The 13,913-nt window shown below is 41.1% G+C and overlaps 1 protein-coding gene across 2 annotated transcripts; it reads left to right on the top strand.

Annotated features, from left to right (window-relative positions):
- SNRPA1 (small nuclear ribonucleoprotein polypeptide A') lies at positions 1 to 13,904 on the top strand. 2 transcript variants are annotated; one of them, XM_080808500.1, is made up of 9 exons: positions 1 to 157; positions 2,014 to 2,161; positions 3,600 to 3,678; positions 7,861 to 7,907; positions 8,412 to 8,514; positions 9,126 to 9,205; positions 9,617 to 9,692; positions 10,327 to 10,420; positions 13,441 to 13,904. In XM_080808500.1, exons 1-9 carry the CDS (start codon positions 76 to 78, stop codon positions 13,497 to 13,499), a joined length of 768 nt encoding a protein of 255 aa, XP_080664626.1. In that variant the 5' UTR covers positions 1 to 75; the 3' UTR covers positions 13,500 to 13,904. The 2 variants fall into 2 exon arrangements, with proteins under 2 accessions (XP_080664626.1, XP_080664627.1); XM_080808501.1 differs by lacking the exon at positions 1 to 157 and adding an exon at positions 904 to 1,523.
- The last annotated feature ends 9 nt before the right edge of the window (positions 13,905 to 13,913 follow it).

Below are 13,913 nucleotides of genomic sequence, written 5' to 3'. Positions count from 1 at the left end.
CGCCGGGAAGTCTGGCGGGCGGGAGGCGGCGGGAAGAGCCGGCGGGCCGTGGCACCGGCAGCGGGAGGCGGCAGGATGGTGAAACTGACGGCAGAGTTGATCGAGCAGGCGGCTCAGTACACCAACGCCGTGCGGGACCGCGAGCTGGACCTCCGGGGTGAGTCTAGGGAAGTGGGCGGGCCTCCGCGCGCAGCCGGGTGGGAGCGCCCCGCCGCGTGCGCGGAGGGCCGGCACTTGGCCAGCAGGCCTGCATTGTGGGCGCCAAGCCGGGCGGAGGCTGAGTCTTGCGGTTGCTGCCCCAAAACCATGCCTAGGCCCTTCTGAGGTTTCAGTTACCCCGCTCCTGCTCACATGCCCAGCCGATTGATTGATCGCTTCCTGTGCGCACCCGTGGGCCTCAACTAGGCCTTGCTTGGAGCGTTCTGCAGTCTGAACTGTTTGAGAGCTGGAACAGTGTTAATAGTTGTGGTCCTAGTGCTCAGCGGCTCGTTGATTCTCAGTAAATACGGTGGACTGTTACTGTGGGAGTACAGATAGGATATATGTTAATTACCTCAAATTTGCGAGGGAGGATATGAAGTCTGAGAACAAAAGCGCGTGTTTCCGCAAGATTTCTTTCTTACTAGCTTCAGTTGCCTTATATGTCCCTTTTATCAAAACATTTTAGGAGCACCTGGGTGTTTCAGTCGGTTAAGCACCTGCCCTCCGCTTAGGTCGTGATCCCGGGGTCCAGGGATTGAGCCCCAAATCGGGCTCCCTTCTCAACGGGAAGTCTGCTGCTCTTCCTCTCTGCGTGCCGCTCTCCCTGCTTGCGCGCTCTCTCTCGCAAATAAAATCTTACAGAGAGGCTTACACTACGAGTGCCCCGTGTAAGGTGGTGGAAGCTCTGAACTGTTCAAATTCATGTCATTTGAACCTTAGAAAGGCTTGTTAAGAAATTGGGAGTGCAGCTGTCTAATCAGTATTTCAAGGAAGTGACTGTTTAGGAAGGGTATGCAGAGCAGTTTCTCTGGGAGCAAGACAATACAATTTGGGCCTGAGATTTGGATCCACAGGGACAACACTGGCTGAGGTGCGGCACTACTTCGGGCTCTGATTTCAGTTTGGATTTCTTGCTGACAAAGCCCAGTGCTTTTATTTGGTTGAAATTAAGTTTAGAGAAAAGTTCCATTCAGACGTAACTGACCACTTTTGCTCTTGGCGCAGATTGATCTTTGTCGTATCTCTAAGTTTGAAGTGTCACAAGTGCATCGGGTGTTGAGGATACTTGTTTTGGTGTAGTACTTACTTTGATGTAACCTTTGCAGCTCTGAATTATGTACTTTAACCATGGCTTGTGTTCATTTCTTTCTTCTGCCAGCGCCTAGCACAGTAGTTAGGCCCATTTTAACAAATCCATGAGTATTGAATTGTTCATAGGGTGGTTTATTATTTTGTGTAAACCGTTGACCTTGAACTCTGCATTGGAGCTGGGGGATGTATAGAGTAGGGAGGAACTGTCATGATATCAGGAGGATACCCTGGTAAGTGCTACTATGAATGTGGCCTGTGGGAATGCAAAAGAGGTTAAGAACTGTTGTCCACAATGTATAAACAAGACTTGGACACTGGCAATAAGCAGCTTACAGTGTAAATTCTTATGCCATTTAACTATTTCTGGGGCTTTGGTTAGAACAGTGTGAGGTACCTTGTAAGTACTCTCAAGAATGTTAGCTACCAATGTTACTATTAATAAGTGTTCTCATTACAATAGCCCTTGTCCTTGTTGTCATGACTGTCTTCATGTCCGCTCCCTAGACTGTAGGCTTCATGGCAGCTAGGACATGTGACTCTTGTTTCTCATTTTATGTACCGATTATTTGCATAATGTCTGGCACAGTGTAGGTGCTACGTAAACACTTTGTGAATAAATGGAAGCTTTGAGTCAAATTACCATGGAGTAGTACATTACGGCTTCAATGTACCTTTTAACCATATTAATACTTGTGTATTTTTTTTCCTTCCTTTTTACAGGGTATAAAATTCCTGTCATTGAAAATCTAGGTGCTACCTTAGACCAGTTTGATGCTATTGACTTTTCTGACAACGAAATCAGGAAACTGGATGGTTTTCCTTTGTTAAGAAGACTGAAAACATTATTAGTAAACAACAATAGAATATGGTAAGTGACTGTTAGTGGAAAGTGATTTTTTTCCACTAGAGTGAATGTCATAGTGTTCCCTGAAGAAGCCATAGAACTTAACTGCCAGTTGAGCCTACATATATCTTAAAATGAGAAACAAGCTGCACTTTTCCCATATAGGTCCAGAGATTAACCTGGTACTGGTCTTGTCTTATTTGCATCTGTTCAGAAATACTTAAATATTCATGATAATAGATATTTAAATTACAAGCATGCTGTTTTGTACATATTTTGGCTTCTGAAACAATAATTGTAATTATCAGAGGGATCATATTAAAAATCTGTGTAAAGTTCAACAATTTATATATACACATATATATGTACGTTTGAGGATTTACATATTTATTTTAGAGAGAGTGAGCGCGTGCCTACACATGAGAGCAGGGGAGGGGCAAAGAAAGATGGATAAAACTCCTCAAGCGGACTCCCCACTGAGTGTGAAGCCCCACGCAGGGCTCTGTCCCAGGACCCTGAGACCATGACCTGAACCAAACTCAGGAGTCAGACGCTTAACTGACGAAGCCCACCCAGGCATCCCCCACATTTATATTTTTGACTAAGTGTCTCTACCTCACATTCTCTGCCATTTGTTTTTCTTTACAACTGATTTTTAGAATATTACTTACTGAAATTTAGGGTTTTCTTTAACCCTCTTTCATCACCTCTGAGTAAATTTTATCAAAAAAAGTTATTGAAGGTCTATAGATAATGTGTTTTAAGAAGTACTAGGTGGTGGCTTGCCTTTTAATTCCTTTTATTTTATTTTATTTTACTTTTTTAAATATACTTACTTATTTTAGAGAGCACACGTGCACTCAGATGCAAGTGTGTGGAGGGCAGAGGAAGAGAGAATCTTATGCAAACTCCTCGCTGTGCATGGAGCCTGGCTCAGGGCTCTACCCAGGACACTGAGATTACAGCTTGACCCAAAATCAGAAGTCAGATGCTCAGCTGACTGAGCACCCCAGTGACTTGCTTTTTTAAAATAAGCATATTTCTCATGAGCTAACCATTCCCTTATGGTGTAGTTGTTTGTCATGTACCTGAGCTGTGAATGCAGAATCACTTGTATTTCTGGGCTACTTGCACGAAAGTCATGAAGTTAGCTAAGTAGTTTGTTCTACGCAGGAGTTTCTTCTCTCAGTTTTCACTAGACAAAATGGTAATGAAAAAAACCCCAGGCAACCCTCTGGAAGCATGGGTTCTAAAATCATCCAACTTCTGCCTCTAACTAACCCTGTGACCCTCTGCCAGTTAGGTTTCCCTCTCCCAGTTAGGGTGTTGGAAGAAAGATCTCTAAAGTTCTTCCACCTTTGTAGTCTCAGATCTTCTGTACAAGGACTTCGATAAAATTGTTGGCTTACCTACTTTTTCACTTTTACAAAGAGTTTTTTTTTTTTTTCTTTCTTCACTTTAGCCGTATAGGTGAGGGACTTGATCAGGCTCTACCCTGTCTGACAGAACTCATTCTCACCAACAATAGTCTTGTGGAACTGGTAAGTCAGATGGGGTCGGGGGGGAATGTATTTGAGGGGAGGAGTTAAAGGTGCTACATGCTTCTCATGGACAATTTAGAAAATCCAGAGAATTATCTCCTTATCTTTTGTGTTTTTCGTAATTCAAGATCTGGGCCTCTTGGGGCAGCTAGGTGGCTCAGCGGTTTAAGCCTCTGCCTTCGGCTCAGGTCATGATCCTAGGGTCCTGGGATCAAGCCCCACATCAGGCGCTCTGCTCAGCAGGGAGCCTGCTTCTCCCTCTTTATCTGCCTGCCTCTCTGCCTTCTTCTGCCTACTTGTGATTTCTCTCTCTGTCAAATAAATAAATAAAAAATCTTAAAAAAAAAAAAAAAAGATCTGGGCCTCTTTTGGTTAAATAGCCTTTTCCACTCTGTAGCTCATCTTTTGACAGTCTTAGGGTATCTTGATAGAAAAGTTCCTAATTTAAGCATAGTCCAATTTATCAGTCTTTTGTTGTTGTTGCTAGTAACTTTTGATGGTCTGTCAGGCTTCCACTACAGAAGGAGTTGTTTTCAGTAAACATAAGTTATTTTCTAGAATTGCGGTATCCAGTATTGTAGCCACTAGGCACAAGCAGCTACTCTGAATTTCGATGTCCTAAGAACTGTAAAATACGTAACAGGTTTCGAAGACTTAGTACCCCAAAGAATGTAAGCTATCAGTTTTTTTATATTGATAATTGAAATAATATTTTGGATAATTGGTTAAATAATATACTATAAAATAAGTTCTACTTGTTTTTTTCTTTTAATTGTCTACTAGAAAACATTCAGTTACATATGAAACATGTTAAATTTTGTTGGACAGTTACATTCTAGAAACTTTTTTTACTCTTCACATTGAGATCAGTGTAAGGGGCAAGTTTTATTTTCTCCGTTTGGGTATAATTATGGTAACCTATTTCCTCTAATGTTTCTGCTCTATATGTGTAATTTTTAACAAAATTAAGACCTAAATTTTAATTTTGAAACCAAAATTTCAAAATTTTGTTTTGAAACCTAAATTTTTCACTTAAACATTGGATGTCTAAGTCTGTATTAAATAACTTGATTTTGTGTTGTTACGACCTTGCCTCCCTTCCTGTTTCCATGATTGTTTCTTTCCTGGTGGACTGGGTCCAGAGCCTCCTTCAGGTTTTCAAAGAAAGGAGTACTTGACTCCAGAAGTAAGAAAGCACTGGTCTGAGGCCATGTCTTTTCTGAAATATATGAGGTCTTCTACCCAAAATGCACGTTCATAGGAAATCTGTGGCATGATAGAGGCTGGGGTTTTTTTGTTTTCTTTTTTTAAGATGTTATTTATTTGAGAGAGAGAGCAAGAAGAGAGCACTTGCAGCAGGGAGAAGGAGAAGCAGTCTCCCCGATGAGCAGGGAGCTGGACATGGGATTCAAACCCAGGACCCTGAGATCATGGCCTGAGCCACCCAGGTGCCCAGAGCTGTTTGTATTTTTGTGTATGTTGTAATTATATTTAAAATTGTTTGTAAAGATGAAGGCTGAGTTTGTGCTATCAGTTACTGAAGTAGGTGTGTTAAAAATCTCACATGAGGGGCACCTGGGTGGCTCAGTCGTTAAGCGGCTGCCTTTGGCTCAGGGCATGATCCTGGGGTCTTGGGATCAAGCCCCTCGTCACCGCCACCCCCGCTGCCGCCGTCATCGGGCTTCCTGTTCAGTGGGGAACCTCCTTCTCCCTTTCTTACTCCTCCTGCCTGTGTTCCCTCTCTCACTATGTCTCCGTCAAATAAATAAATAAAAATCTTAAAAAAAAAAATCTCACATGATAGTGGATTAGATAGTCTCCCTAGAGTTCTGTCCATTTTAGTTTTCTATATTTTGACATTCTCTTAGTTGATATACACAAATTTAAATTGTTAATACCTTCCTGGTGAACTAACCTTTTTATTACTGCGTTGTGGCCCTCTATCTCATAGTGCTGTTTTACCTTGTTGTCTATTTTATCTGCTCTAATATGCCATAAGAAGCTTTCTTTTAGTTAGTATTTGTATGATAATTTTTTCCATCCAAAATTTATTTTTTCCATCTCCTGTACCTTATATTTTAGATTAAAACAGCATATGATAAGATAGTTTTGTTAAATACAATGTGAAGTCTTTCTTTTAAACGAAGTATTTGGTCTGTTTACATTTAACGTAATTACTGGTGTTATTTGAATTTGTCTTTTCTCTATTCTGGGGGTTGTTACTGATCCACCCATTCTGCATTTCTTTTGCTCTCATTTACTGTGTTCATTCTCTCTCTCTGTCATTCTTCATTTCCTACTAACAGTGTAGGAATTACTTACTTCTCTTCTTAGTATTCTGGGAATTAAAAATACATATTAAAGCTTCCAGTTAACCAGTACCTTTAGTTTCTTAAACAATACTGACCTTAAACATTCCATACCTCCCAACATACTATTTATTCTCTTTAAGAAACCAATCAAGACATCATCATTGTTTTACACAGTTTGTGTGTGTCTGTGTGTGAGTGTGTAACGAAAGTTGCCATTCGTTCCGTTTTTTTGCAGCTTTATTGAAGTATGAGTGATAAAAATCATATAGTATTTAAGGTATACAGTGTGATTTTTGATAGATGTATACATCGTGAAGTGATTACTGTTACCAAACTAACATATCTATCACATCACATCCTTACTTCTTTGTATGGTGAGAATACTTGAGATCTGTTCTCAGCAGATTTAAGATATACGGTAGTACATTATTATTAACTGTAGTCACCATGTTGTATGTTAGATCTCCAGAACTTAACTCATAGTAACTGGAAGTTTGTACTCTTTGATCAGTAGCTCATTTCCCTCCCCCTCCCCCCCTAGCCTCTGGTAACCACCATTGAACTCTGTATTGCTGTGAGTTTTTTTGTTTTTTTTTTTTTTCTTTAGATTCCACATAAAAGTGAGATCATGTGATGTTTGTCTTTGTCCCTTTTTAGGTCGTCCTGTGTATCTCTTTGAGTGGTGATATGCCACTAGGTGCTCTAGCGCTCCCTCTGATGGTTATTTGTGAAGCGTTTAAAAATGGCCGCTGCTTTTCTGAACCTCCTGGCTCTTTCCCTTCTTGCTTTTATCTGTACTCTTTTCTCCTTGTCCCTCTTGCCCCTGTCCTGCTCAGTCACAGTCTGGTCCTAGCAGTTTCTCCCCATTGTAGGGCTTTGTCCTGGAAAGGATACCATTGATATCCTTTGGTATATATAACCATTGGTATACTAGTGGTTAATATTAAGAATGAGGGCCCAAGTTGCCTAGCCCCTTCTGGCTTTATCCCAGGCTTGCTGCCCTTCTTATTGGCTGGCATGTGCAGATCTGCTGGCGGCTGCTATTGGACTGACTGACCAGTGGTCATGTCGGAGTACCCTGGGTTATCAGATGCCTCCCTGCTTTCCCTCTGCTGCTTCCTGTGCAAATGCTGGCTCCGTGCAGGAGGTCTTGGCAGCTCTCGGTGTTTTGTCCCTACCTGCTCCTGTTTTAGGGTTCTTGCCAGAATGCCTTTTCATCTCTTAGTCGTAGCTGTTTACTGAAGGCTTTTGCTTTTGCTCTCCTTGCTGTACTATGTTTTATGGGGTAATGTGAGAAGATTCAAAAACTAACCTGCCCTTGTCCCATAATTGGATCTTTTTTTTTTTAACTATATTCCTTGTCCTTGAATGATTATCCAAAGCAATATGAGGGAGGTTTGAATAAAGGTGCCTGCCCCCAATGATGACATGATGCCCGTGTCACGAGGCGCATACAGGTACTAGGGGGAAAAACCCCCTCACCCAGGTTCCAGTTTGAGGTTCCCTGTGTGAAAACTTCCTCTGAAGTCACGTAAACTTTAACATGTCTTTCTTTTCTAAATCACTGGTTTAAATGCTAGCCCTTTGGAGGTTGCTACAGGAAATAAAAATTATTTTTTTTTTCTCTTCTGCTGTTGAGACAGAAACTGTTACAGCTTCAGATCGTAAGTTTAAGAAGTTCAAGTCTACTTTCCAGTTTGGTCAGTAGTAATTTCTTACACATTGGTGCTGTGCTAGTGTTGTACTAGGTGCTAGGGCAGTAAAAAAATAAAAGATAAGAGGAGCCCTTGCTAGCAAAGTGATCTGCCGTTTCAAAGTCTCAAATAGCCTTTGGTTTTCGTGTTCTTACCTCTGGCTATTTCTTTTACAGGGTGATCTGGACCCTTTGGCATCTCTCAAATCACTGACTTACCTAAGGTATGGAAATGATTTGTGGTGGTGACAGTGAAGTCCTTTATAGTAACACATTACTGGCCTTGATCTTAAAGCAGTTAGGGAAGGACCTTAAAAGAAGGACCTTTTAAAAACAAGAAGTGAGGGTGCCTGGGTGGCTCAGAGAGTTAAGCCCCTGCCTCCTGCTCGGGTTGTGATCTCAGGGTCCTGTGATCGAGCCCCCCATCGGGCTCTCTGCTCAGCAGGGAGCCTGCTTTCCCCTCTCTCTCTGTTTGCCTCTCTGCCTACTTGTGATCTCTCTCTGTCAAATAAATAAATAAAATCTTAAAAAAGAAAAAAAAAAGTGAAAAGATTTCCTTTAGGTCCATTGCTCTATTAAAATGTCCCTAATGTTAACTTAATCACACTGAAATGTGAAAAAATGTGAACTTTTCCTTAGTTTATGTACTAATTTGAGTCTATTAAAATGGACCTCTTGAGTGCTGGGCTACAAACAAGATTGGCATTATGCTATTCCTTTTCTTGTAGTATTCTAAGAAATCCTGTAACAAATAAGAAGCATTACAGACTGTATGTAATTTATAAAGTTCCGCAAGTCAGAGTACTGGATTTCCAGAAGGTGAAACTAAAAGTAAGTATTGTTCTGTTGGTTGTAAATCATTGTAGATTCATGTGTTTTCTTTTATACTTTTGTTACGGATTTTTGCAGTTGCCTAATGAGTTTTACTATTGGTTTGTGATAAAAATGTGGGAAAGAAAATGTTAATCATTCATTTTTCATAGCAGAGTTTATAGCAGGACTTGGGTTAGCACAGTCTCGTGTGGACGCGTTCAGGGGCAGCACGGTCTCAGACCCGCTGTGAGCACCGTGGACGGCAGACTTTGTCTAGATACATTCCCTGCTGGGGAGCTTAATATAAGCCATTTTCAGCAGCTTTAATTGTTAGAGTGATTCTTCCCTTACTGGGAATGTTTTTTAGTTTTGGGGCTTTTTTTTTTTTTTTTTAAACCGTCTTAGTTCCTCCAGAGCCTCTCCTTGAAACTAGGAGGGGAAACTTCCTTCAGGGAGCCTCAGCAGAGAAGGCAAGGCCATTTGTCTCCTTTTAATTTGAAGTTGGCTTTTTGGTATTTTTACCAGCCCAGAGTATTTCAGGAGAGTTTTCTTCCGTGTTTTCTGAGGAATGCATCTAAATGCATGTGGTATTCCTATTTCCATTAACTCTGTGTGTGGTGTTGCTGTAGGAGCGTCAGGAAGCAGAGAAAATGTTCAAGGGCAAACGGGGTGCACAACTTGCAAAGGATATTGCCAGGAGAAGCAAAACGTAAGATACGGATATCCAACTTCACTCTACTTCACCTTCAGAAACACTATCTGTCTGGCTTTTTGCCTCCTACAGAATTAAACAAAACACCTGTGCCTAATACAGTATTGAATTTGTGTGATGATAGCCCGTGACCGTCAGTGGTCCACACATCATATGAGATTTCTACCAGGTTAGCAAATCCTTCCGTGCTCAGTCTTAATGCAACATTGTGTACTTCCTGCTTCTTCTCTAGAGGAAGATGAGAACTGGGTGGTGTTTCTGAAGGAGAGAGTTTCTTGTATCAGTTTGTTAACAAAGATAAGATACTACACTGGTTGAATTACTTTCAAAAGCTTTTTTGAAAGTAAAAGAGAAGCAACTTCCATTGGTCAGGATTTAATAGTTGCGTTCTTCCCTCCCCCTCCCAAGTTTCAATCCAGGTGCTGGTTTGCCAACTGACAAAAAGAAAGGTGGGCCATCTCCAGGAGATGTAGAAGCAATCAAGGTAATAAGTTGTTAGGACTCTTGGACTGGAGAGAGTTGCCATGGGTTTAGGACATGAAATTTGTAATAGACCAAGTTCTAAACATTGTAGTCTCCCCCCGCCCGCTTAGATTCCTGCTGTATTTCGTGTAAGGAAGGAACTAGCATAAAGTTACTTGACTTTGACTTGAATTACTTAGTGATCAAGTCAAAGCAGAGGCAGCTCTAGTTCTTCTCATTTTCCCAGGATTTTTTTTTTTTTGAGCAGTTACTTAGTATGCTGTCTCAGTATTTATCTTAGTTTTTATTTTCAAAGATTTGCTGCCCTAAAGATCTGTGTGAAAGCCCAATTTCATAATACTGCTTCCTAAATTATCCAGTAACATAGTTCCAATTAAGTGCTTTAATTCACTAAAATTTTAGGAATGTGTAGTGATTATTTGCTGTCTTGAAAGTGGGTCCACATCAGTTTACCAGTTTGGGGAATTTATGATTGGGTTTTGGGTTGATTTCAACACGACAATAAAATTCTTGCCCCAACACAGCTATTTAATATTCCAACTCACAAGAGTTGCCATGGACGTCTATAGAGTTTTCTGTGTGTTTGATCCTCAGATGCAATTAATGGTCCGTCTCTGTTGTTTTCTGTCCTCCAGAACGCTATAGCGAATGCATCTACCCTGGCTGAAGTGGAGCGGCTGAAGGGCTTGCTGCAGTCTGGGCAGATACCTGGCAGGGAACGCAGATCAGGTCAGGACATAGTGGTCTATCTGCAGACTTCCCAGTTAATGTTATGTTTGAAGTGATTCCAGAACGGTTCAGATGCCATGACCCAAGAACATTAGCATCTAATATATGCAAAATCCCTTTATATGCTCTTTGAGGATAAGTTACTTGATGTAGAATATTCTGGCATAGGACTCTGAGGGTTTTTGATGTAAAAGTTGAAGCATACATTATTTCCTAGCCATGCAGTGAAACCAAACATTAGAGGGAACCATTGAACTTTCACCCATGTGTGTGGGGTGTGTGTGTGTGTGTGTGTGTGTGTGTGTGTAGGATAGATACCTTAGTAGTTGGTTGGAAACACAAGCCTCAGAGCCAAACAGCATGAAGCTCAGATCTTATCCTCACCAGCTCTGTTTTTAGGTGAATTTCTTCATCCTTACTTAATCTCAAGTCTGTTTCCTCGTCTTTAAATTTGAGATAATAGAGTACCAACTTCAAAAGGTTTTTGGGAGGATAAGTAAGAGAGTTCATAGGTAGCACTTAGTACAAGGTCTGACATGAGCATATATTTTGGTAAGTGTTAGCTGTTCTAATATTTGAATGCCAACTGTACGTTAGGCACCGGAGGTGTTAAGTAAAAACTATTCAAAACAATACGTATTACAAGTTTTGATATGAATGTAACTTCTACCTAGACTGGCAGCTCAGGGAAAGTTCCCTAGGGCAAATCATGTTTGAACGGAAGCTAAAAATGAGTAAGACTTTAGTTAGACCGGCAGTTCTCACTGTATATTGCCCTTGAGCCCATGGGCATCTGTGAGGTCAAAACTTTGTATAATAACACTAAGGTGTTACTTGCTTTCTCCACTATTATTAACATTTGCACTGATGGTGCAGGAGTAATGGCGGTTAAGACTGCTGGGGCCTTGGCACAGGTCAAGGCCATGGCCTAAAGTTCTCATTCTAAACTGCTATGCACTCTCTTAACAGAATATATACCAGTTTCACTTCAGAACGTCCTTCACGAAGCAAAGAGATGAATGTTATTAAATATCACCTTTTAAGTGCACCTCTTCTGATATCCTGGGTGACAGGATGGGGGTATGCATGAACCCATGCCTAAGTTGGATGGTTGTCTCCATGCACTCGAGCAGTTGTTTTCGTTGAGAGGCAAGCATCTTCTCGAATATGAAGTGAACTTGTCACTTAAAGGAAAACGAGGTAGATCTGTGGATTTTCAAGTAAGAGAGTTTGAAAAGTTCATTGATGAGGTTTCAGACTCCACATTGCAAACTAACCCTTAAGAAACTATCGCTTTTGTCAAGTTCTAGAATAGCACCAAACAGGAAAACCCACAACTGTCTAAATACACAGTTAGACTGTCAGAATACACTTTCCTTTCCTGGCTGCATGTCTGTGTGAGGCTGATTTTTCTTCGTCTCCTTCAGTGAAAACGATGTGTGGCAGCAGGTGGACTGATGAAGCCAGTACCAGGGTCCAGCTGATAGCTCTTCATCAGACATGACAGAGAGAGGCAAAAGTAGAAAATAATGCCAAGCTTCTCACTAAATATTTTTGTTTTGGGAAATGTTATTTTTTTTAATATATATTTAAAAATACAAACATTAACATGTAATGAAGACTTTTTTTTTTTTTTTTTTTTTTAAGATTTATTCATTCATGAGAGACAGAGGCAGAGGGAGAAGCGTCTCCCTGCTGAGCAAGGGAGCCCAATATGGGACTTGATCCCAGGACCCTGGGATCGTGACCTGACCTAAAGGCAGATGCTCTAATGAAGACATTTTTTAATGAATTATAATTTTTTAAAATACTTGATCTTAAATTCTAATACAGTGTTGATGAATTTAATACGGTATTTATAAAGGTACATAAACAAAAGCTCTTTGGGTCTTAAACTAAAGTGTGAATTGCTGAAGTAAACAAAGGGAGAGTGATATTCTAGGGGCAGAGAGGGGGAGCTACACAGACAAAGCACCTGTGGCAAACAGGAGCCTTGCCCAGTTGAAATGAAAGAGGCCAATGGGAGTGAAGTTCAAGGCACAAGGAGAATGTGGTGAAGTGAAGCCAACAGAGGAAGCATGCCACAGGCCACACAGCCCTGCAGACAGTGATGGAAGCAGTCTTAAGTCTGAGAGCATTAGAAGTCTATTAAAGGTTTTCAAGGCTCAGTGGTGACAGGTAGGGGAAGAGGCAGTTCACAGTGGCTTGTTGTGACTGTGCTATGACAGAATTACTGAGCTGATTTGTTTCCCCCAGAATGTTTTATTTGGGCCTTACAATCTCAGGATTTTCACTATGATTTGGAGGTTCACTGGGAGGAGGAAGGGAGACATAGGGTATTCCGTAGATTTCAGTGGGCCTGGACTTCTGAATACACTAAAACTTGACGGACATTCTTGTCTTGGTAGTTTTGTATCTAGCAATCTGAAGTTGGGGCTAACTGTAGAAGCAGTAACCTTAAACAAGAGTCATTTTCCCAAACACTGATAGAGTTAAAACATTTCCTTTCTCAGAATACATTGACCCAAATATCTGCTGTAAATTGATGAAGAGATGTAAGACTTTGGGTTGTTGCCATACTTTGTCTAACTTAGAGACGGTAGAGTCACTGAGTATTCCCGTTAATGGGCATGTAGTAGTATCCAGACGTTTTTTGAGGATTCCCATTTTCTTTGCCTGTGGTCATGATTAAGAACGAAACACAAAGTATAAGCTTTTTATTGTCACAAAAAATGAATTACCAGCTCAACTAAAATGGGTTATTAGAATGTCAGACAATGAGTTTGACTTTTATAAAATACCTTTGTGACCCTTTCCCTAGGAATTGACCGTCCCTTCCCATACCTCCAAAGACAGGTAGTCTCTGGACGCTAAGCTCCTTGAGGGCAGGTGCTGTGGTTGAGGTTTTTGTACCTAATCCAGGAACTAGCACGGAGTAGCATCACAGAATGGCCACTCGCACTGGGAGCGAGCACGTGTTCTGAAATCAATATAACACATGGCTTTGTGTTCTTCTTCAGGCCCCACTGATGATGGAGAAGAGGAGATGGAAGAAGACACAGTCACAAATGGGTCCTGAGCAATGTGGCCTGAGTATCTGCAGGATGTATACACGCCTCCTTGGGACAAGTCCTGCTTGTTGAACTTGGAATAATAGCTTTGTTTGGGTCAGCAAAGTGGAGTTCATAAGCATTGTTGAAATGCTTAAGACTGCTGCTGGTAATTTTGTAATATTATTAATTTTGAAATCTAAATGCCAGTTTTCTACAAATAGTAAAAACACAGCGACATTCACTGTGCTGCCAAGTTGCCTGTCTTGGTGGGGGGGGGGGGTGCAGTGCAGTGAGGTATATGGACGTGTGGATGTTGGAAATGCCGGAGGGCGGTGTTTCTGGATACGCTTCCCAGGTCTCTATAAAATGTTTAGATTTTTAAATTCTTAATAAAACTCAAGATTATCTGTGTGCTGCCAGTGGTTATTAGTAAGACCGAT

Source organism: Martes martes (genome assembly GCF_963455335.1).
Source record: "Martes martes genome assembly, chromosome: 7".
NCBI lineage: Eukaryota > Metazoa > Chordata > Mammalia > Carnivora > Mustelidae > Martes > Martes martes.
Note: the sequence above shows the minus strand (reverse complement) of the source record. Positions and strands in the feature narration are given on the sequence as shown.